We start from the raw sequence: 24,543 nt of genomic DNA, 5'->3' as shown, positions 1-24,543 counted from the left end.
AGCCGAGGGGGCTCAGCCTGGGGAAAAGGAGGCTCAGGGGGGACCTTTTCACTCTCTGCACCTCCCTGACAGGAGGGTGCAGCCAGGGGGGGGTCAGGCTCATCTTCCAGGCAACCAGCGACAGGACGAAGGGATATGATCTTAACTGTGACAGGAGAGGCTTGGGTTGCACATTGGGAAGAATTTCTTCATAGAAAGAGTGACTGGACATTGGGGCGGCCCGGGGAGCTGAAGTCACTGTCCCTGGGGCTGTATAAGGAAACCTGGCCGGGGCACTCAGTGCCATGGTCTGGTTGACAATGTCTGTTTGGTCATAGATACTCTTCAGCGATCTTTTCCAACCCAGCAGATTCTGTGACCCGGTGCCCCGGCAGCAGCACCCGGCCGGGCTCGGGCTGGGGCCGCGCTGCCGGCCCCGGTGCCGCGGAGCTCCGCCCGCCCGGCCCGCTCCGCCCCTGCCCGGCCCGGCCGGCCCGACCCCGCAGCGATGGCGGCCCGGCTGTGCCGGCTGCGGAGGCCCCTCACGGCCGCCTTCAGCAGCGCCGCGGCCGCGGGGGCCGGGCAGGCCCCGCCGGCGGAGCCGCTGACGGAGCTGCGGCAGGCGGGGGGCGTGCGGTGAGCGGGGGCTCCAGGGGCTCCGGGACGCGGCCGCGTTCGGAGCTCGGTGAGCGTAACCCCGCCGTGTTTCACGGCTTTTGCAGCACCATCGTCCTGAACAACCCGCGGCGGCGGAACGCGCTGTCGCTGCCCATGCTGCAGAGCCTGCGGCGGGACCTCCTGCACGACGTCAAGAGCCGGGAGCTGCGCGTCATCGTCATCGCGGGTACCGCGGCACCGGCCGGGCAGGGACACAGCGGAGCCGAAACCCAAACCTCGCTGGGAATAACGGGAAACGGGGCGGGAAGGGACCTGTGTGCTTCCCTAAGGCTCCCGCGGCTGTCAGTGCCCGGCAGGCCTCCCTGTCACGCTCTTCCTCTGTACTCACCCAGCTTCCCCTTTCCTGTACTTAATTCCTCATTCCTAACTCAGCACTAACGACCCAATGGGGTTTTGTTACGCTTTTGGTTTTAGCCAACATGCCTAAGCATTAACACGCTTCAAAATGTTAGCACTGAATTCAGTCGGGGTATGGCATCCTAGGGTCAGGGTTAATTTTTTTTTAAGATTGTATGGAAGGAATACTTTAAACAGAACAAAAGCCAAACGAAAAAAAAAGTTCTAAAGTTACCAAAGCATTAACATCCCCACACAGGGGTTTTGTGCAGGAACAGGCAAAGGTAGGATGGCGCTTGTTGCCCTGTTGACAGGTACAGACTGCAGTGAAAAACAAGGTTTCTGCAAATCAAGTGCTCTGCTTCCCTGCTCCGAGCCAGGATCAGCCCCATCATTTGGTTTGTCAGAACTATTTTTAAAAGCACTCCAGTGAGGAGAGACTGCAATATCAATACCACAGACACCCGTGACCCACAGATGTAAAACAGCCTCTCCCAGAGCCTGTTACAGTTTCCTTCCATTTACATATTAAGCTGTAGAGTTCTTAAAGATAATGAAACTTGAGATATACTTAGGCTATCTTTTTTTTCCTCTTGCTATTTTAAGATAACCTTCCCTTTCCCCCCTTCCAAACGTCTCAGATAAATTGTTTTATTAATTTAGGATCATGCTGTTTCCTATACATAGAGGAAAACTCTGTATTAGGGCACACACACAAGAGTAGAAGAGAGCTGATTTCACAGGGGTGAGTTTAAATATACATATTCCTCATTTCAAACAGCAGTTAGAAATTTTGCAAAACACTGAAGGCTCTTCTTTGGGAGTACAGTGCTCTGGGAGTTTGTGAGCACAACTGATTTTAGTTTTTTAGAAATTGCACATTCCTGTTTATTTCTAATTCCCCTGCAGAATAAAATACAAAAGAAGAAATTGCAAGAAAATAAAAGATTGCTCAGAGAATTCTTTGGGCCTTTAACACAGACTTTGCAGTGGATTCTTCAATGAGGCTCAAATTAATGTAATTCATCTCCAGATATATTTTGCCAACCCCATGAGCTGACTGACAATTGTCTGGTTATTTCTAGATAGATTGTGTCCCAGTAATCTGGTTCTTAAGAAACAAATCCATTGGTAAGGTTTGATCTGCATAGGTGTAGCTGGAAATATCACAGCCATACAAAAACCTGAGAAGTTCTGAAGGATTGGAAAACATCACATTGGTTCATTCTATGGCAGGTAGTGACATGGCCAAGGAAAACTGTTGTAAAGATTGTGTGTCTGTATAGTGTGTTTTGATCTTAGTAAACCCAAAGTTTAGTTCCACAGAAATCTCCTCTTTTGCTGTCCAAACCCTAAATATGCTTTTGGGGGTTCTCTAGATGACAGTTTAGTAGTGGAGAAAACACTCCAACAACCCTTCTGGTTCTCCTGTTGCAGAATAACCTTTTTTCTTTCTTTTTCCATTGTGACCTTCAGCACCGTGACAGAAAAAATACTGATGCTTACTTAGCAAAAGTTAATTATTAATTCTGGGTACAATAAATAGAGACTAAGTATATTTATCAGTCTGAGAGCAGAGCACTCCAGCCTTGCTCCAGCTGATAAGCTTGTGTTGTACTGAGGAGCTGTTTTGAACATCCTTACACAAAACTGGGCTCAGAGGTGAAGTGCATTCTTTCTGAGTTAAGTGTAATGGAAGTAAAATGAGACCTTGAAAAGTGGCAATGGCTGTTACTGTGCTCAAATGTTGCACTGCAGCAATTTAAAGTTACCATAAAACCCAGAAGGAAATATTTTGGAATTCTGTTCAAAACTCCCTCCCCAAACTCCTTTTTGAACATTGATATGTCATTGACATCCCTTTAGCTGGGACATTGATATGCTCAACCCCTGATTTCTTTATTACTTCAGACTGACTTTTCCTGAAATTCTTTGCAGCTAAAGGACCTGTATTTTGTTCTGGCCATGATTTAAAGGAACTGTCAAGTGAAGATGATGTGAAGCATCATTCCCAAGTATTTGAACTATGTGCAGAGGTAAGCAGTTCTTCTTGAGTGTCTCTGCCATTGCCTGCTGTTAAGAGCAAGCATTGGTTTAAGGAGGGACAGCATTGGTCATCTGCTTGCTGAAGTACAGATTATTCCTTCAGATTCCTTGATTTTTGCTGCTCTGCTATTTGAATGCCTGATCCTGGTGAAATGATGTTTGTTCTGGATTTCTCTACATGTACATAGAAGGGCTAGAATGGCAATGTGCATGTCTCCAACAATGGGCACAGTCAGGGTGTGTTCCTTGGTTTAGGCAGTGTTCCTTGCAGCTGAGTATTTGGGCAATGTCTTTTCTAGAAGTCTAGGGATAACTACTTTCACATCACTTGTGATCAAATGTTCTTTCCCAGCATTTATTTAGTTAGAAGTTCAGGATCAGCTTAAACAACTAGTAGACAATCTGAAAGTAAGATGTGACTCACTGGTTGTCCAAGTTTTTGTTAAAGAGTAGGTCAGGGAGGTGGGAAAGTTAAAGTGAATCCTGGAGCCTTTGGAGAGAATGGCAAAATCCCCTTTGATAGTGGTGGAGCTAGAATTTGACCCCTAATCCTCCTCAGTGTGACAACAGTGAGTACTTGGAAACCTTTTGTTCTAGTTGCTCCAGAAGTAATGATCTCTAAGACATTGCTGAGCCCATATTTAAGGAATGCTGTAAAAGTATTGTGAAATGTGTGAAATCCCCAGGCCCTTCATCATCCTTTCATCAGAAAGGAACCAAGGTCCAACAGTTTGGGCTTTCTTGGTAAATAGAGAGGAAGGGTCTTATGATGGCTTCCAAAACAGGATTGTGTCACCCTGAATTTCCATCCTGACCCCTCTTTTGTGCATGCAGGTTATGACTTTAATCCAGAAACTTCCAGTGCCAGTGATTGCCAAAGTGAACGGCCTGGCTACAGCAGCTGGCTGCCAGCTGGTGGCAAGCTGTGACATCGCAGTGGCCAGTGAGAAATCTCAGTTTGCTACTCCTGGAGTGAACATTGGGCTCTTCTGCTCCACACCAGCTGTGGCCTTGGGCAGATCTCTTCCAAGAAAGGTAAGCTTCCTTTCCAGATATTCTTCATAATTTTGCATAAAGTTGGTTCCTGTGTTAGGAGTTTTAGTTCCATTGCCTGAACTTTATTTTCCTGCAGTGCAACATTCAAAATATTTTATTTCAAAAGGCATCTCCATAACTCTTTGGAGTGGGAAAAATAATAAAGGGTGAGCTCTTGTTTAGGAAAGGCAGCTTTCTACTGATGTGACTCCAACCAGCACGAGCTCGTCCCAGCAGCCCCCAGCTCAGCAATCCCTTTCCTTTCCAACAGACAGCTCAGGGCTTCAGCCAATGATGTTCTCCCCTGAGGAGGAAACCCCTGCAAGTTCAGGATAACAATCCCACCGAGGCATCAATTCTTGCCAGGCAATGACATTTCACTGCCAGCAGGATCTGCCTGGCTGTAGATCAAGATGCTTTAAATAGCATCTAAAACCCTCCTGTAGTGTCTTCCTGTTTTATGTCCTACTGATTGTGGCTGCACATCTCTCACTGCATAAAAAACTGTACAACCTGTAAAGCCAATTGGATTCATGCAGGCAGATGGTCCAAGCCCAGCAGGGCTCTGCTGGGATGCAGTGACTGAACTGCACACATCCCATTGCTGGATAAAAGCTTCAGCTTGAAATTTCCCATCTGCAGGGACATCCTGTTCAAACAGAGTCCATGGGGGATTTTTCCAAGGCTGCTCTCGTGTGCATTTGCAGCTGTTTCTGAGTTAGTATTTCTGGGCTGTAGCATTACCTTTTTAAAATGTCTGGGAAATACTTTTCTCTGTGCCACTTTTCAAAGCAGTAAGAATATTCCCTACAGTTCCCAGAATTGGTGATTTTTACCTTTTAACAAAAGAAGTTGCTACTGTTTGTAGCTACCAGAACAAAGATGCTAATGAGGATAATCAGCTCTTATGATTCAGGCATTGGTCAATTACTCCAGGAGTCTTGGAAAACTTTATTGATACATAGCATTGAATAGTCACTGAGTATTTGGGGGAATTTTTAGTCTCAAGCCTCAAGCACCAGATGCTGGAAGCAGCATGAGACTGAAATAATGTATTTATAAAAAGTCCATATTTAAAACCACTCATACTAAACTTAAAACTAGGACAGGTGTTTTCAAAAACTGCACATATGCCCAGCTGAAAATACCAAGTTTAGTCATTTGACTTTGTAGATGATCCACTTCTCTTTTAATTCCTACAGCAATCACTAGAGATTGTGGGCTTTTGAGGAGAAGCCCAGGGGTGTCAGCCTAGGACAGCTGGAAGCAGTGGGCAGGTTTGAAGAGACCAGCTTTAGACCCTTCTCTTTGCTGAGACCTCCTAACAGGTCCTTGGCAGTGTAAAAGACCAAAAAACTTAAATCATTTATGAAAATAATAACTTGTACTTGAAGGAGGAGGCTGAAATTCCCCAGACAAAGCAAAGCACTGAGTTGGGTTGACTTACTACAATATTTGTCCTTTCCAGGTGGCTCTGGAGATGCTTTTCACGGGTGAACCCCTCTCTGCCCACGAAGCGTTAATGCACGGGCTCGTCAGCAAGGTGGTACCAGAAGACAAGCTGGAAGAAGAGACCATGAAAATCTCTCAGAAGATATGTGAAAGCAGCAAATCTGTCCTGGCCTTGGGGAAGGCCACCTTTTACAGACAGATAAGCCAGGACCTTGACACTGCTTACAAAATAACTACTAAGGTCATGGTAGATAATTTGACTTTGAGAGATGGGCAGGAAGGCATTGAAGCCTTTGTTCAGAAGCGAAAGCCTGTCTGGTCACACTCTCAGGAGGAGAAGAAATGAGTCCTGTCTCTAAACAAACCTTAGCTGTGCTTTATGATTCTTCACACAGTTGCCTTTGGGAACTATATTTTTATTCTTACTGAAAGTTAAATTTCTCTTCTTACAAATGCCAGGCAATAAATTTACTCTAAGTATGTAATAAATGTTAAGAAAAATCAAAGAAGATGGGTTTTCCTTGATAGCAGTGAATTTAATCTGTGGCTTTAAAAGTAACTCTATGCTGCAAAAAACAGTTTAATGTGTCTCTGGTTACATATGGAGTCACAGGGGCTGAGGGAGAGCTCAGATCACCTTGTACAGAACCTCCCCTCCATAGTTCTGGATGAGAATTGTTATTTCTTGTTATTAATAGAGAATTGAAGGGCTTGGACACATTCCAGAGATGATGGTAGTAGGTATGATAATGGATTCCAGGACTGTTAGAGTGTTCAGACAGAAGCCTGTAACACAGTTGTGCATTGCTCTTCATATCTTCCTGTGAGCTGTGTGTGTCAGCAGTTTGTCCCCCACAAATCCTGATTTCCCACCATCAGTTCAGCTCCCAGCTCTAGGGTTTTGTTGACTGCAGGGAGGATGAGCATGGGTTGGGTGAAAGGCAGTGTCTTGCCCCAGCTGTACTTTTCAGGCTGCTGTGTTTGTGGGCAGGTCCATCCTTGTGCTCAAAGCTGGGCTTTTACAGCACTGGACCAGTTCAGCCATGGATTTAAAGACTTGACGAGTTCAAAAAATTGGGGTTCAGATGCTCCCTCTGTGTAATCAGTTCCAACCCTCCAGGTGAATTTTTTTTTATTAATGTCCAGTCTAAGCCTTGAAGCAACATTTTCTGGCCACTCCCCCTTGTTCCATTATTTGGCATGATTGAGAAAGTTTAGCTCCATTATCTGTGTAACTCTCTTAAGCAGTCACAGGCTGCATGTAGACCACACTTAGATTCATTCCTCTGTGCTAGACTGACAAGCCCTGCTTCCTCCACCCTCCCTGTAGGTCATGTTCTCTGGGAAACCAGTTTGGCATCCCTCCAGTAGACCAGTTCCAGTTTCTCCAGATCCCTTTTGTACTGGTTGTGCCACAACTGGGCTGTAGCCTAAATATGGCCTCAGCAGATTTGGGCAGAGGAGAGCAGAACAGGCCCCCTTGTGCTGGCCTGTGAGCAGTGCTCAGGGTGTGCTTGTCTGCTCTGTGAGGAGAGTGCACTCCTGCCTTGGATTCAGCCAGGCATCCCTGGGAGCCCATTTCCAGCAGGACTGTGCTCTGCCACTCCACTCCTCACCTGTGCTGGTGTCCTGCACTGGTTATTCTTCCCAGGTGAAGAAACTTGCATTTCTCCTTGGGTTGTGGTTTGGATTGAAGCCAGGCCTTTTGGGGTGTCAGCCAATGCCCCAATTTTGGAGAATCTGCAGATTTGCTGAGGATGTGTTATTGATGGCTGTAGTGGATGAAAGGAGCCTTGGTATCAGTCCATGGTGATCAGCACGGGATGATCTCCCAGCAAACACATTTCTTCTCAAGTTCAACACAGCCAGATCATGAGGGCTCATCCATCTCATCCTTAAACAGACATCTAAGCAAGACCACGTGAACCACAGTATGGATGGGCCTTTTTTCTTTGTTGACAGTAGAAGCAGCCTAAAGGGCTTGGAGCAGACTTGAATCTCTTTAAGTTAGATCAAATGAATCCTACCTATGACTACTAAAACTCCAGATGTGGAAATATCAATTATACAGTTCCACAAAGTCCCTTTTCCATCTACATGTTCAAAAGAACAAAATTTTCATTTCTGCTACAAGTTTTAATTTTAAGAGTGGAAACTTAAACTTTAATTGACCATTACACTGTTTCACATTGAATGTGAAAAATGTGCATCATTTGTGCTAGCTGTTTTAAAAATAAAAATTTTTATTGTTACCACCAGGAAAGATGGGTAAGTTTTTTACGAACTCACCCAGTTTATATAGGTTAGAAACTGTTATGAGCAATTGTGAGATGGAAGAGTTAAATCTGGAGCCCAGTAACCTTCACCATGTCCTTTCCAATGCAGTAAGATGCTGCACTTAGCCTCTGTTCCCACACGCTGCTCTAAAAGCATTAGGAAAGAGTAAATTGTTTTTAAAAATATTTATATTTAATGGCTATCTTGCAACTACTCAGCAAATCTCAACTGGCTCTTTTGTTCCAGGCTTTTAGAAATAAGTACATTATCTGATTTTTGCAGAACAGTGCCCTTTCAGCTAACTGCAGTAATAAAATGGTTTCACTGGCCATCTTAAAGCATGAGTGACAGTTTAGATGAGCACATTGTTTAAGAAATTCAGAAATTCTTCTACAGTTGATTGCCATCTACAGGGTTTGGCATTATTATTAACTCCATTCAGATCTTGAAGAGAAAATATATTTTGTTTTAACTCAGTTTTCACAATATTTGTACTTTTTCATGTAGTAAAGTAGTTATGTAATAATAGAATTATAGGATCACTCTAGAATGGTTTGGGTTGGAAGGAACCTTAAAGACCATCTAATTCCAACCCCATGGCAGAGACACCTTCCACTAGAGCAGGTTGCTCCTGAACACTTCCAGGGATGGGCCATCCACAGCTTCTCTGGAAAACCTGTTCCAGTGCCTCACCACCCTCATATTAAAGAATTTCTTCCTAATACCCAATCTAAACCTATCCTCTTTCAGTTTCAAACCACTCTGCCTTGTCCTGTCACTAGTGCTTTTGTAATTAGCAATCATCAGTTCTAAAAATGTTGGTTTCCACAGAACATTTCCCTCTTGCTTGAACACGAGACAGAAAAGCTTCAGAAGGTTTTATAACATTCCTATACTGGCCCCTGAAGACTGACAAAACAACTTAATTTTTCATTTCTGACTTGCATGGGCTTTTTATTTTTGCCCACATCTGCCCTTATTGTTTAATTTAATGGATTTACAGGCTATTCCTGGGAAACAGGGCAGTTCCAGAATTGTTAATTAAGTACCACAGCCAAGAAACAGCAAATCAAATGATAGATTGGGAGCCTTATCACCGTGTTTATCTGCTGCCTGAGGGAAGAGTTTGTCCCAAAATAGCAAGGATGCTATCCCTTGTCACCCCCTCCATTTTTATTAAAGAATCTCTCTGCAGAGAAGTCTGCCAGGTAATTAGCCTAGTTTCAAGTCACCCTAACAGCATGTGGCTCTGGAAACTAAGTGCAACTCCATCTGCACACAGCCTCTAGGATGCAGCTAATCCTTGGAAATGACCAACAGGGACACATTTTCTATCCATATATACAGGAACAGCTGGAATGGAAACCAGTCATGATACACAAGCCAGGAATTGCCAGCATGAATGGAATGAACTGCCTCAGAGTCCATGAGGCCTTAGAATGGCTTTGAGCCCTTACCTGGAAATTTGAGAAAAGATACAAAGGCAAAATGTAGAGGATATGATTGTTTTACTTGGGATGTAGCTTCAGGCTCCCCTCATGAACAAGGCAAATGTGACAAATAATGCAAGGCACAAGATTATTCCTAATTCATGGACCAGGCAATGACCTGCCCCACCACATCACCTGGGGAATATGCACTGAAAGTAGAGTTAAACAGAAGACATGGGTAATGGGCAAGGTATTTATACCCTCTGCTCCACAGAGCCCAAGGACAGCTTTTATAAGCTTTTACATAAACTTCATGGAGTTTCCTTAAGGCCACTCAACCCAGAATTCAGCAGCCTGGGTAAGAATTAGTTTGGGGTTGGTTTGAAGTAATCTCCTGTAGCTATGGAGGAAAGAGTTGGAAAATATGTCCTACAAAGGTCCAAAAAGCTGGATGTAGTTCACATTAAAAATACAGTGGCAGGAGTCAGCAGCAGAGTTTTTACCACCTAGCTCATGATTTGTGAGCATTTGGAAGGCAGCAGTGTGTCCTTCACAGAACTGCCTCTGGGTGATTCCTGTGCTGTCACTCCTGTACTGCAGGTGGGGAATTGAGGCCAAGTGTGCTGGGCCTGAGGTCTCCTGGTGAGCCCGTGGCACTGTGGCAGTGGCACTGGGAATGCTGACACCTGCTCCTTGCATTTCTTCAGCATCAAAGTTTCTGGGGAAATCAGCAGAAATGCAGGATGACTGTGTGCCCTGAAGTGACTGCAGAGGCTTCTGAACAGGAATTATGAGCTACTGCATCAAAGGCCTCTTGCTTGACATTTATTGGCTTTTTGATGAATGTTGGGGTAATTCTACTGTCAACAGTTTCTCATTAGAAGCCTGGCAATGTACTTTCTGACCATTATCTCTCTCAATATCACACTGTGTTGCTACAAAGAGCAGGGGTTTTATGTAAAACCCATCTATCTCTGTAGCTGCAAACTTTTCTAATAATTCTACATTTAAATAATCTCATGGAAATGCTGGCTGCTGTATCTGAGCAATAAGGAGACTAGACAAATGGTTAAATTTCCATGAAGACCTAAAGCTATAGGACAAATCTCATACTGCAATGAGTAGGATTCATTTGTCTTGATTCCACTGGCACTGCACCTCAATTATACTAATTCTGAATTTCACTGCTGAATAATGCATTCCCACCCTGCTTTACACTTGCAGAGGAAGGAAAAAACCATCAGAGCTGTACATTTCTCACTCTCCACAGTGTGATGTACCACCTCCTGGCTGCTTATGGTCAGTATTAGGAATTATTTTTGTCAAAACCCTAGATTTTCTAAAAATAAAATAGAAGACATATATCCCTAATACCACTATGTATTTGGAAAGGGGGAAAGAGTTAATTAAATTTTGTTGTGTCCAACTTTAATAATTTTCATGCTATGAGTTTGAAAGCATTAACACTTCTTTTAAATATTTGTATCCTGGAGTCATGATAGTGGGAACATATAGGGCTATTGTATATTTTATTGATTATGGTTGTTATAGACAAAGAAATTAAAACAGAACCAGATTATAAAATACTTAATGGAATTTCTACTACTAAAATGTGTTTGAGTAATGATTAATTTTCATAAGCTACTTAATATGAGAGTTTTCAATTTTCCCTCCTAGAGGCAGGATGGTGTTTTCAGCCTGCCAAAACCAACACTTGTAATGCTGTGGACTCTAACTAAAAATAAACTTTCCCACCAACTCTTTAGCCTCACTTTGATGGCAGTGCAGATGAACCTGTTGGATTTAACACAGATTTAGGTCTCCATCATCCTAGGGAATGGGACCATCCCCTCCCAGAAATGCAGCACAGGTATGGAGGGCAGTGTCTGTCCCTTGTCAGGAGCTCTGATGCAATGGGCCATGGCTGAGGGAGCAGAAGCAGCTCTGCTTCCTGAAGGAGTTTTTAAGGACACATTCCCTGCACTAAGGGAATGTTGACATTCAGGCTGCCTCAGCTGCTGATGACAGAGAAGGCGTGAGGTCTTCCAAAGTGGCACTCGGGTTTTATTCCAGACCTGTCCTCCTATAAACAATTACAGTGGATGAAATCATGTTTGGAAAGATGAGTGATGTTTTCCCTGTCCACTCTGCCCTGTCAGCATCAAGGATAAAGTGAAATATATACCTCCTTTAGTCGTCTCCACTTCCTGGCCCAAAACCATTCTCAGTGTAGACAGTGAGTGATGCTTCTGGAAAGAAACAATAAAGAATTAGTAAATCATATATAGAACACAGGGGAAAGGAAAAAGGAAATGAACACATGAAGTCATTCTTCTAATGTGGTCTTCAGTCTAGATAGGAATATTTTGTTTCTTGTACCTGCTTAATGAAATACACCCTTCATGCCAATAAAACTTTTATCATCAGTTGTTTAAGGGAGTTAATCCTATTTTTAAAAAAATCCCCATTCTGAAGGTTAGGATATTGTAGAAATATAGACATGGTGAATAATTCTAAGTTAATCTCCCTTCTTTTTTAGGACCTCACTAGTGTGCTTTTTCTTTTTTTGTCTTTTGGTTTGGTTCTGAGACCTCAGTGTGAAGTCAGAACTTTTATTGAATTTTTTTCTCTCATTCCTTGAGGGTTAATTTTGTTTTAATGAATGCTAAGATTCTCACATGACTCAACTACTCACTCTTACATGGCTCCACAAATCTGAGACATAACAGATGGAAGAGCAGGGTAATAAGAGAATTTGGCTCTCTGAAAGAAGGCTCAACAAAAGAAACACTGAAGTTTCCAGAGCACCCACACAGAGGATTAAAAAACTGACAGAATTTACCCCTTTTTCATTGGGACCATGCAAAGATGACCAGCCCCTTATTCATTAGCCTGAGACTATTATTAATTAGCAATACTACTACTTATTTTTCCATTTCCTATAATTAATGCTTTAACGTATTTAATAAAATGACAGCCCTAAAGTTCAGGAATTTAGATTTTGATAACTCCACCCCACTAACAGGCTTGGAAACTGGTCTGAATCACTGAAATCAGAAGCCTTTGCTGCTTGAAATGGGGAATAACATTTATCTAGCAGCAAGAGAAGACTTCATCCTTTTATAGGGCCTATGAAAAAACACTTAGTCCCTACTATGTACTCATCACAGTAAAATGGAAGTTGTCAAAGATAGAAGTCCTTTTTCTTTGCTGTCTGTGGATGTTCCTGTAAGCTTTTAGTTTTTTTCCACATGAGCATTTATTCAGAGCAAGCAGCCTAAGAATATTTCCATTGACAGCCTGAAATCTTTATGAGGTACTGGATGGTTGAAATGCAGCACCAATTTATTCAGTGCTCCTAACAAACACAAACACTGAATTTACCACAGGAAAAGTCAGTAAAGAGCCCAGTGACAGTTCATAGGCTAAAACCCCACCTAATTAAATGTCCTAGACCTTTCTGACCCATTCACTATAATATTTAAATATATTTCTGGATGTAATTTACTAGATAATTCTGAAACATAAATAAAAGAAAAAAAATTAAAGCCCTGGACAAAACAAACAACAATAACAACAGACAAAACCAAAAGAAATAAAGAATATTGATTTGCTTCCTGGCTTTCTCACAAAACTCCACTATGACCTTGGGAAAACTGACAGAGACAGAAAAGAAATGTGACTGTCCAGTCCAACCTTCTGCTTATCACAGGTCATTGCTTCTGCCTGCTTTACCCCCAAAGAACATTTGAATTGTAGCTTTGGGTGAGCTAAGGAGTTATTTAACCTCATGATGAAAAAATATTGAAAAGCAAAAAAAAAGAAGATGCCAACAGTGTGATCCATTCTCCTTGCAGTCAGGACTTGTGGTTTAGTTCTGCTTTGAATTAACCTGATTTCCAGCAGGGAACCAGAGCTGCCTTTTTGTGGGCTCAGATAGACCTTTCAGTATCTCAGGGACTTTGAGGTAAAATGGGCCTGATCACTGGGTGTTCTCACTATGTTTTATTTGAGTTGTCCCTGTACAGCTCAACCTCTACAGGGGAAATTTAGCTCTCATTCCCCATTCACTCCATGCCTTGCACAACCACTCACACTGGACTTGGCTTTGATGGGGGATGATTATTATGTGATTGATTGATTGATTGATTGACGTGTAGCATTTAAGTTACGACAGTGAGAAAGGACTTTAAAAAATCAAGCCATAAGCCCCAAAAATCTCTGTCTGAGGCAGGATCCTCTGTTCTGCATATGCCTTGTTTGCCGTGGATCAGAAAACATCCCTTTGCAGCGAGGGCAGCGTACCCCGAGCTGTCGGCAGAGGGCAATGGCAGCTCACGGCTTGGAGCGGCTCCCGGAGCTGCGCCAGGCCGGGGCTGCCAGCCCGGTTTTCCTGCTGGACTGCGCCCAGGGAATGAGCCCTGCTTTATTCCGAAAAGGTACCCCGGGAGCCCCGCAAGTCAGGGCTCTAAGCTTTCTTCTCCCATTCTTCCTGCCTTTGCATCCTCACTGATTACAACGGAGGACCAGTTGTAATCTGATTCAGGACAGACAACTCGGTAAAAAATTCCCGGGAGATCTTTGGAAGCAAAAGGAGACCCTGTTTGGTTTAAGGAATACACCTGTGAGCAATGCAGCTGTGTCTGGGCAGCTGGACCAGTTAGGGAAAGTCTGTCTGTCCTGGCTTTCCTGGGGAGTCCGAATTCTAGATCCAAATGGGTCTGTGTGTTTTGGTTAGAGGTTCTGGGTGGAACAAATGATTCAGAAAGACCTTCCAAGGAGGCTGTGTCAGCAAGGCAGGTGGAAGAGGTGAGTGAAGTGTGACAGCCATGCCTCCATGGCTCAGGATTTCAGGAACAGGATCCAGAGGATGGGCCTCTCAGCCAGAATGTCAGTGCTGCCTCTTCCACCCACTTCAACAGCACCATCTCTGCTCTCCATGACTCAGTTTCCCCAGCTGTAAAGGGAGTTCTAAAGTTCTGTGTGACACACTAAAAGCAGTGAATGATAACAATTAATCAGCTGTGCTACTCACAGCTAAGTGATGAACTAATGTTCTTGTCATTGCTGGCCCAGAGTCTGCTGGGCAGAGAAAAAACTGCTGAAGGTGTTAGTCCAGATGGAGTGTAAATGCCAAGGCACAGCAGGAGCTGTTGAAAAATAACAATATTCTCTCAGGTCCTCTCCCAGCAGGAACAATATTCCAATTGCAATGCAGATATCCCACAGAGTCATTCCATCCCTCAGGCCAGGTGAGCACTCTGCAAGAGTCTGTGAAGGCAATCATGACACTTGTAAATATGAACAGATACAAATGCCAGGTGTCTCTGTCTGAGCCTCAGTTTTACTCCTGGCTTTATGAACAGTAAGAGAGCATGATCACCTATCATGGGACTTTTAGTAATTGGAATTTCAGCCAATTCTCCCCAGATTCCCATACTGTAGAAGAAGGACTGGGGGCACATTCACTACTGAAAGCCACCACAGGGAGGGAAACCTATAACTTCAAACACCAGTAGAGTGGGCTGTGCTGGAGCAGCAGAGGAATTCAAACAAACAACACTGAACGAGCAGCTCTGGAATGCAGTGAACCCAGCCAGGTCAACAAGAACTCAGATAAGGTGGCAAGTGGGGTCCAGCCCAGCCAAACCTGCAGGAGCCCATGGCAATGGGGTACAGGTTATGCCAGCTTTGTGCCCAGCAGCTTCTGCACAACTCTCACCAGTGCACTGAGTGGAAGATGTAATTGAACTGCTTTGCCACATTTCACTACAAAGGCCCCACTCAGCCCAGCCAGTTGTGACTCAACACCTTTTCCACAGCCAGCCTCAGCCCTGCTGTGCAGGTGTGCTCCCACAGAGCCAGGACAGCGGTCACCTGTGCTCTTGGCTTTGTTTTCCTCCTTCTGAGCTTTCCCTGACTGGGAGAAGCTGGTTCAGGCAGGAGCCATTTCAGACTATGTCCATCTGGAGCCACAGATATTGAGCCACCACCAGTGACATCCCTAAAAGCAAACAACTGAAATTGCAAATGTTACCTCAGAGCGATAAGTAGCAATAACAAAGACCTGGCAAGACAGTATTTTAAGCCAGAAATGTGCTAAATAAATACTTTTGCAGCCTGTTTTGAATCTTTTCTTCAACAAAGTTAAAGTGTTGGTTTTCAGAAAAAACTTACATAATATCAGTTTTAACTGAAGATTTTTTTTTCCCTTCTTAATTACAAAGAAATTTTAAAAGGTTTAAATGAAGGTTTATGCAAGCATTTCCATATAAATTAAAAAATTAAGAAAAAAATAATTTAAAAAAAAAGCTCCACCAAAACACTCTTTCATGTGGACAGAGTTCCTGTTAAGGCGGTGGTTGGTTGCACGAAGGATACAAAAATAGCTGCTAATTTAAGTTTATACTTATGCCATTAAGAAATCAGGTGCTAATGAGGCTGCTCGGACTGAATCACAAGTGCCCGTGGCTATTCCATGCCAGCTCTTCCAGGAGGTGTCTCCGGCAGCCATGAGTCAGATCCCTGCCTCTGCAGGAAACTCCCTACAGAGAAGCTGCCAGGTATGTCCTTAAAGGCAAAGGAGCCAGAGTTTTCTCAGGCTTTAGCATTTCCAACTGCAAGAACAGGTCCCAGAGGCAGCTGGCAGTGAGTGTGGATAACAGCAGCCTGAGAGGCCTCTGTGCACTGGCACGGGCAGGAACCAGCAGCACGGCAAAGGTACAACAGATGGCTGTGAGCCAGGTGTGTCCTGTTGGTCCTTGAATTGATGTTGGCTCTGCCACTCGTGTGATCTTGAGCACAGGCCTAGAGGACAGACTCTTCCCTGCCTGAATTAAAATCTTGCCCTCAGTTACCCTAGGCAAGGTTAATGACTATAATTTATTAAAAGGTCTATAATGACTTGTTAAATGATGTTGAAAATGGTAGTTGCATGAAAACAAGTTACAAAGTGTCCTGACAAACAAAAAGTTTGGCCTGTACTTTCTTTAAAATGGAACATAGCAGTTAAAAGAAATCCATTTGACACTTTTGGGGGCCAAGAACAATACATTAACTATATATATTTGCATCTACCATATACATCCAGGTGTCCTATGCTGTTCTGTTTGCTGGTACCTCAAATGCAACTGTGTGATGGCTTCCTTCCCATCATCTGCATTCCATGGACTTGACAAAAACAGCACCCACAGCAGAGTCTGCATGGAAAGCACCAAGTGAGCCCCCTGTGAACCTCCTCTCAGTGCTGTGCCCCTCTAGGGATGTGCTCCCAGTGAAGCAGCACCTTCCCTGTGAGCACCAGGACAGGATCCATAGGCAGAGCCTCCCAAGAGGCAGGGCTGGCAGGAGAGGAAGGTACACAGGTGACCTCACCCCTTCTGTCTGCACTGATGTTATTCATAAAACACTTTCATAGCGATTGAAGGAAAACCTTGGTATGACAGACTGGCAATGTTTCTTTGGTATTCACCATTTGCAAAGGCCTCTGCATGGCTGGGACTCAAAAAAGCCTCCAATGCTCAAATTATTTTCTCCTGTTCCCAGGGTCATTCTCTCTCCCTACCCTGTTGCAAATCTCCTGATATCCTGTGTCTGAAGCTCATGTTGCCAGCCAAAAATTATATCCAAGCCCAGAGCTAATTGTCTAAGCTCCTTCTAATGTTATAAAGAGGAAGAAAAGCTTCAAAAGATCAAAATCCCCGAAATGCTGGGAGGTACAGATCTGCCTACCTGCAGCTGGTAGGGAATGGATGTCTCAGAGCACTTGACCTTCATCAGGGAACTACTCAGGAGCTGGAGCCTGGCACATTGTCCTAAGAATAGGAATATTTTCAAGAGTAGAACAGGGGGACTGTTGAAATCCATAGAAGTTTTTAGAATAATTTTTTTCATGTTATTTGCACTTATATGTAGTGACTTTACACTTATTTAAGGGCCTGAATATTGCTCTTATCTTGATATAAGGCTTATTTGACTATTTCTTTTTTATTCTTAATTTGGGAAGGCCTTTCCCATTCCAGTTTGAGAGGTGCACATGGTAGCAGTGTCCTGACCTAGGAACAGACCTGTTAGTGAAAGATCTGGCTGTCCCACTGCCTCTTCCATCTGTCTTTGCACAGCATCAAGGAAGAAAAGGGACAAAAACCCAGCAATAAAAAAAATGTGCTTTCATCCCTCACTTTTAAGGGTGAGATTTCCTTTTTATGGAGAGATCTCTCAAATTATTTCCTATTGCAGCCTGATATTTTTAATGGTACCTTCTTCCACCAAAAGAACAAGTTATTCTGTAAAAAAGCCAGTTCTTTGCCTCTGCCAGCTGCATGCAAGTACAAAATTACAAAGCACTCACTTAGATGAAGTGAATACTTCATTAAACAATTAAGCAATAAGGCAGAACAAAGGCTGTGGTTTCCAGGCCTTGTTCTGTAATTGTATCCTGGAGCATTAGGAGAACCAGTACTCAAACACAGGGTTGCAATTTAGGTTAGGATTATCCTCTAATAGCCTTGTCCTGTGGGATTAGGGGCTTGCCACGATGGGGAGTTATTTTATCCATCAATGGCAATGCAAAATACATGATTTGTCCCTGAAGATCTGAAAGTGAGGATTTCCATCCCTATTTCCTCCTTTCACCTCCTTGTTGTAGTGCCTTGATAGAGGCTTTTACCTCTTTTACCTTCTGAACCATGATGGGTGTCCTCCAATCCAGTTTTTATGGAGGTACAGTCACAGAACCCAAGTTCACAAATAAATACCCCTGAGTATCCCCAAACACACTGTGGAGCTTGAGGGACAATGAGGATGGAAAAACCTGTGAGTCACTCCTGGATAAGGCTGAGTTTGTGCTGAAGTCTTCTGTTCAATCATACAGCACGTGCACACACTGCACTGCCATGGAAAACTGAGGCTCATAAAGAGATAAGGCACAAGTGGGTTTCTGTGGCTGATAAGCACAGACTGTTTGGATTGCAGATGAAATTTAAATGTCTAAAGTCCATCCACATTCTGCTACAGAAATCTAAAGCCCTTTCCCGATCCAGTAAAGGCCTGATTCAGCTCCTAATGAAATTACTGGGATTTGTTCCACTGACTTGCAGTTGACCCTGGCCAGAGCCCACAAGCCCACCAGAATTCCTTTCCAGGATATCCTGAATGACAGTGGCAAGTCCTTCCCTCTAACATGATCTACAGGGAACCCCTCCATCCTGCTCTCCTCCTCCATAAACCACTCAGTCCTGCTGAAACAGAAAATACAGCTCAGAAGAAATGCAAAATACAGCTTGCTGTATCACAGGACACCCTGTCCTTGGGAGCTGCAATTAAGATCATCCAGGCACATATCATGGGCCAATGGAATACCATTAGAAGAATTAACTTTCAGTTCTAAAAGAAATCAAATCAGAAATTTAAAAAAAAAAAAAAAAGGAAAAACAAAGAGTAAATAAAAGAAAAAAGCACAAACCTCACAAGCCCCAGCAATTTAAAAATACAGGTTTATTTCCAAGTATATGTATTTTGTGCTCTCTTGGAACAGAGTTTTCTATATTTCTTTGATTCTAGTTGCACTTCACCCCTTTGGAAATAATACTATTAATATTTAATTCAATTCAGTAGCATATGTCCCTGCTCTCCACAGGAAAATAAGTTACATTAATTTCAAACTCACTGACACTGGAAAATAACCAGTTGTTTATAGTCATTGGGATGTATGGGAGAACAAACATCATTAAACATCAGAAAACATATGTTTTAAATAGCAGAAGCCAAGGAACAGCTATTAAAATCAGGCCACCTTTAACCAGATACTGCAACACCAGGAGAAAGCTGTTCCATCCCCCTCTAAACAAAACACAGGAAAAGGGAAATATTTGCTCTCAGAGTGGATCTGCTGAAGGGAAAGATGATAGATTAGATCTAACAGAAGATTTAGGAGCCAAAACTAAAATTTAGATGAAAGTGAGATACTAAGAGCCAAAAATACAGCCCGGCTCTCCTTTCTCTCCCCCCAGGTGAACTGCAGACAAAGCCTGAAGGCAGCACAACTCATTAGGGAACTTCCTCTTCCTCTGCAGCCTTCTCCTCGTACCTGCAAATCCTGTCTCACCGGTGAGGTGCACTGACACCAGAAGCAAGGAGAGGAGAGAAATCAGGTCTGAGTTTCTAGACAACTCACTGGTATGGCTGTGAGATCAGGAAAGGAAGAGGGACGTGGCTCCATGGAGAGAGAGAAGCAGTAAGAAACCACCGTGGCAATGGAGAGAGATCTGGGGAATGGGGTGAGTCCTGAGGCATGGGTGGGGTGGGGGTGCTGGCAGAGGGGACTGGGGACACTGAGCTGGCCACTGCAGTGCAGGGAGGAGATCAGGTACTGAAAAGGGAAGGGACAGCAGGGAATCTGCATATCCAGAGGCCAGAAGGAAGACTGTGAAGGTTGGCTGGAGAGATGTTAATAAATACAGCTCACAGTGCCTCCAGCTCTGCTTCTGTACAGGCAAAGAACCACAGCTGCCTCAGGGCCATTTCTCAATTAACTTATAACCTGGAAATTAGATATTCTTCTGGCTTAATCACAAACTTAAAGGTGTTCCTAAAGAGTACCAAATAAATCCTGACTGTATCTGATCTCCATAGATCCTATCTCGACTGTTTTTCACAGCATGTGATGCTATCTCAAGTGCTTGTCTAGGAAGTGCCCATCTAGAAGACTCTGTTGCCTCTGAACCACCAGACTGTTCAAACCCATCTCTCACTCTCCACACATGTGCCCTGACCATCCAGGGGAGGGATGGAAGTTGCTCTGTGCAGCTCAAAGATGTTCCTGTCCCTACAGCAGTGGATCTGGTTTCAGATCTGTCTCCCTCATCCTAAAGATTTTGTCCCACAGCAGTCAGTTCAAACCAAATGCACAAACATCTGGGTAAAAAAAAAAGATATGAACACTTCCCCAAAACAATCACTGAATCATAGAACAGCCCAGGCTGGAAGGGACCTGAAAACATCATCAAGCCCAGTCTCTCATGGAGAAGGGAGCCTTGATGAGATTATGCAGCACCCTGTCCAGTCACATCTTGAAAACCTCCAGCCCTATCTGGCTCCTTGGGGAGTTTGTTCCAGTCACTTTTCTCTCCATAAAAAATATTTTTCATATAAAGATGAAACCTCTCCTTGAGCAGTTTGTACTTATTGCCACTTGTCTTCTCCATGTGGCTCCTTGAGAAGAGAGAGCCTCCACTCCCTTTGCAGTCACCCTTTAAGTGCTGGAATACTCTGACAAGGTCTCCCCAAAGTCTTCTCCAGGCAGAAAAGACCTAACTGGTTCAGTCTTTCTTCACAGGACAGGCTCTCCAGCCTTTTGATCATCTTGGTGGCCCTTCTTTGGACCCTCTCCAATGTGACTGTGTCTTGAATTGCACAGACCAGGACCAAACACAGCACTCCAGGTATGGCCTGGCCTCTAAAGGGTCTTGGGTTATGTTGTCCCAGATGCAGGACCTTGCCTCTTGTCTTGTTAAGTAATCCTCATACAGTTCTTGCTAATCCACTCTTCCAGCCCTTCCAGGTGTCTCTGCAAGATTGCTGTCACTTCCAGGTGTCTTTGCAAGATTGCTGTCACTTCCAGGTGTCTCTGCTAGACTGCTGTCACTTCTCACATCTCCACCTCACTACCCAGTTTGGTGTCATCAACAAACTTGGGGAGGGAGTTTTCAATCTTGGCTTGTTTGGATTAAGCTGTTTCACTACACCAACCTGCCTGACCACAAAACAAAAGCCACAGAGCTGGCAAGAGGGAGGCAGCAGTGACATCTGGGCTGGGATATTTGACTGCTACTGAGTCACAGGCAAAGCCCCAAGTTTTGGTGACTGTAAGTTTATCTCATTGCTTGGAAATGCATTCTGGCAGCTGGGCACTCAAAAGCAAGCTGTGGCTGTCACTGCTGTGATGCTGAGGCTTTCCTTTGGCTCTGGCTGTAAGTGCCAAGCCAAAAAAAAGGAAGTGGTCAATCAAGGGGAAAAGTTGTATGAATCAGTCCTGGAGCACATTTCATGTGGGATTACTGATTGTAAACAATAATAGTGACTTGCTGTTGGTACAGTACTTTGTACAACAAGCCATGCTCTTGTCTGGAGGTTTCCTATGGCCACTCTTATGCAAATAACAAGTCATGATAATACCATGTTTATCACAACACTAAGTCAACCATAATGACTGTAAATGTAACCTGACCTTCACTTTGGCTAAACCCTGTTTCTTTCATGGTTATCTCATATCTCAGTACATATTTATTTCCCTATTTTGTCTATCTGTTGCCTGTTCTTTTACTTTACATACACTGCCTCACACAAGAGGCTCTGAACTTTAACCACGGGGCTTTCTAAGCCTACTGAAATTCAAGTAAAAACCAGATAGCTTCCCATCAGTCTATGTTTTCTTTCTACCAATTCTTATCAAATCCAGGACACATACAGAGAAAAAGAAAAGACAGACCCAAAATGAAAACTGTTTGTGAAAAAAGTCCAAACCAGCTGAATAAGATCGTCTTTGATCACAGTTGCTCAGTTCAGTGTGTCTACTCTCAGCTATTTCCAGTAGCAAATACAATAAGCACATTCTGTGAGAAGAAACCCAAATTTTGGCCTGTAACACAAGGCAAAGGAGTCAGATTGGCAAGAGGAGTTTTATGAGCATGGGCTTGTTCTTGTGGCTCTGTTTTGAGCAGCATTACCAGCGTAGTGACACTGACAGCTGCATGTGTCACCCTCCACTGAGGCTGCAGCATGATAGAAGAAATTAGAAACGCACATAAAATTCTGGTTTGCTACATTAAGTAGCAACCAGAAATGTCAGTATCACATGTTAATTAATGATTAATGCTGGAGGAAGGAGATGCATACCTGACATATTTTTGAACTGGTATAACGAGTTTTCACCGGGCAGAGGAGGGAAGTTCTCTATAATACACAGTAATGGGCTGTGTACTTGGAACTGTGCTCCATAAATTTCCCCACCTTCAGGACAGAATGTGTCAACACACAGCTGGTCTCCCAGAATAAACTCAGTGCCAGGACTAGTAATCAGTAATGCTGAAGAACGAGGAAAGAGGGAAAAAAACCATACAAATGCTGATCAAAAGGACAAAAACTCTTTTGGACTCACCTGGGGTAGAAAAATGTTGACAGGGCACATTTTTTACCTGATATTACAAGGTGATAAATCAAAAAATAAAGAAAATAGCAATGTGGAGCTGATAAAGCCCTGTAACTGTAAAATCTTCCTCAGAATGGTGTCCTACTTAGTAAGGAGAACTTTAGCTCAGGCAAGTTGAATTAGCATATAATACATTGCAAAAATAATACATTGAAGTTATCTAACATTCTCAAAGCACTCTCCCTCTGTGTATTGATGTTCCCACACTGGAAATCTATAAAGTACATGCTTGCCTTTAAGTCTATTCTTGAATTAAATATTCTCAGAACAGAGATGCTCTCCTTAGCTGGGGAGCCCATGCTGCATGCAATAGACACCACTCCCACTTTGCTCCTTGCTGAAACAAGGAGCTTTCCTCTCCTGTGCTCTTGTGTAACAGTTGTTACACAGGACAGGCATATGATCCTGCACCAAGCTGTTGCCAGAGCCAAGAATAAAAGAGAAAGATGGGATTCATTTAGCCTAACATCAGCAAGCTCTAAACTGGGCCCCCAGTCAAGAGAAACACCCAGGACTCTGGTCAGGCTTCGCCCCTACAACCACTAGAGACAGGTTTCCTCACAATGTGATTTGTCCAGCCTCTCTTCAACTGGTGGAAAATCCCTCTCTCTCAGATTAGACACCAGCTTTAACCTAACCAAAAATTACATAACTAGAGTCTTAATAATTTTATTTCCTCCTGGACACTGCTTCTGTAGCTTTGGAGAACACTTGGAAAAAGAAGTTACAGACTGGGAATGGTCTTACCTTGTCAGCCCTCACTGACCCACATTGTACAGCATCCCCTTCCCTGTTCTGTAACTCCATTTGTTTGGGTAGGGCCACATCTTTTTGAAACCTTTCCATCTCCCACACTTTGAGGTACTTCTTGCATTAGGAATATTCCAGCCACCACAGCATGGGTGAAAAATAATGATTTCTGAAAGCAGCTTGAAATTTTTACAGTGTAATATAAGTCAAACTGGTAATTTGCTGGCTGCCGTGGCCTTGCACAATGAAGAAGGGAGAGGACACAATTACCTGATAAATACCCGTGACTGTGACAATATGTTAGTAATAAATAAGAATACAAATAGGCAATATTTGTTATTGAGCTCTTAAGTACATGGGTGGCACAGATTAACAAGGCATGTAAACCTTTTCCCCACTGAGGAGGCAGACTCAGGCAGTTGTGACAGTATTTTCTCTTTTACCATTTCCCAGTAGTTTAGTGGAGGGACAAGCCCCTCATACACCAGATCCAACACAATTTATGCCTCACAGAATCATAGAATGGGTTGGAAGGAAACCTTGAAGATCATCCAGTTCCAACTCCCTGCAACAGGCAGGGACACCTTCAACTAGACCAGGCTGCTCAGAGCCCAATCCAGCCTGTCCTTGAACACTTCCAGGGATGGGGCATCCACAACTCCCCTGGGCATGATCGGGGCAGGTTTCACCTCAGGGTTCTCTGAGGCAGCCAAAGGTGCCACTGTCCCCTCTCCCACTGTGCCCACCATGGCTCTCTGCCCTCACAGGGTGGCTGTGGGGACCCATGTTCCCCACACAGTGGAGGGACACGGAATCACAGAATCGGTCAGGTCAGAAGGGAGGAAGCACAGGACTTTGTCCAGATACTTCTGGAACATCTCCGGTGAGGGAGACTCCACACCCTCTCTGGGCAACCTGTTCCAGTACTCGGTCACTGCACAGGACAGAAATTATTCCTCATGTTCAGGTAGAAGTGCTGGGCATCAGTTTGTGCCCTTTGCCCTCCTGTCCTAGTGGGTGGCACTCCCGAGCACAGCCCAATCCATCCTCTGACACCCTCCCTTTAGATACTGATAGACATTGATGAGGTCCCATCTCAGTCACCTCTTCCCGAGGCTGATCAGGCCCATCTCCCTCTTTCCTTTCAAGTGAGATCCTCCAGACCCTTGGCGAACTTCGTAGCTCCAACACACTGGGCTCCGCTCCAGGGACAGGGCAGCCCCTTAGCCCCAGCCGCACCGCAGCCGCCTTTCGGCAGGGCAGGCTCCCTTCCCCTCCCTCACGCCGTGCCCCGAGAGCCGGGACAAAGGCGGCGGTCCCGCCCGGGCGAGGCGGAGCCGGACCAGGCTGAGC

At 44.1% G+C, this 24,543-nt stretch overlaps 1 protein-coding gene and 1 long non-coding RNA gene across 2 annotated transcripts; one reads left to right on the top strand and one right to left on the bottom strand.

Annotated features, from left to right (window-relative positions):
* The first annotated feature begins 480 nt into the window (after positions 1-480).
* ECHDC3 (enoyl-CoA hydratase domain containing 3) lies at positions 481-6,035 on the top strand. Its single transcript, XM_064733056.1, has 5 exons — positions 481-615; positions 702-823; positions 2,932-3,029; positions 3,874-4,074; positions 5,543-6,035. The coding sequence occupies exons 1-5, from the start codon at positions 488-490 to the stop codon at positions 5,870-5,872; spliced, it is 879 nt and encodes a 292-aa protein (XP_064589126.1). The 5' UTR covers positions 481-487; the 3' UTR covers positions 5,873-6,035.
* A 4,711-nt stretch (positions 6,036-10,746) lies between these two features.
* On the bottom strand, positions 10,747-24,534 carry LOC135442804 (uncharacterized). Its single transcript, XR_010438721.1, has 3 exons — positions 24,295-24,534; positions 11,419-11,482; positions 10,747-11,316 (listed from the first exon to the last, which is right to left on the bottom strand). It is a non-coding gene; the product is annotated as an uncharacterized LOC135442804 (long non-coding RNA).
* Between the last annotated feature and the right edge of the window lie 9 nt (positions 24,535-24,543).

Source organism: Zonotrichia leucophrys, chromosome 1A (assembly GCF_028769735.1).
Source record: "Zonotrichia leucophrys gambelii isolate GWCS_2022_RI chromosome 1A, RI_Zleu_2.0, whole genome shotgun sequence".
Lineage (NCBI taxonomy): Eukaryota > Metazoa > Chordata > Aves > Passeriformes > Passerellidae > Zonotrichia > Zonotrichia leucophrys.
Note: the sequence above shows the minus strand (reverse complement) of the source record. Positions and strands in the feature narration are given on the sequence as shown.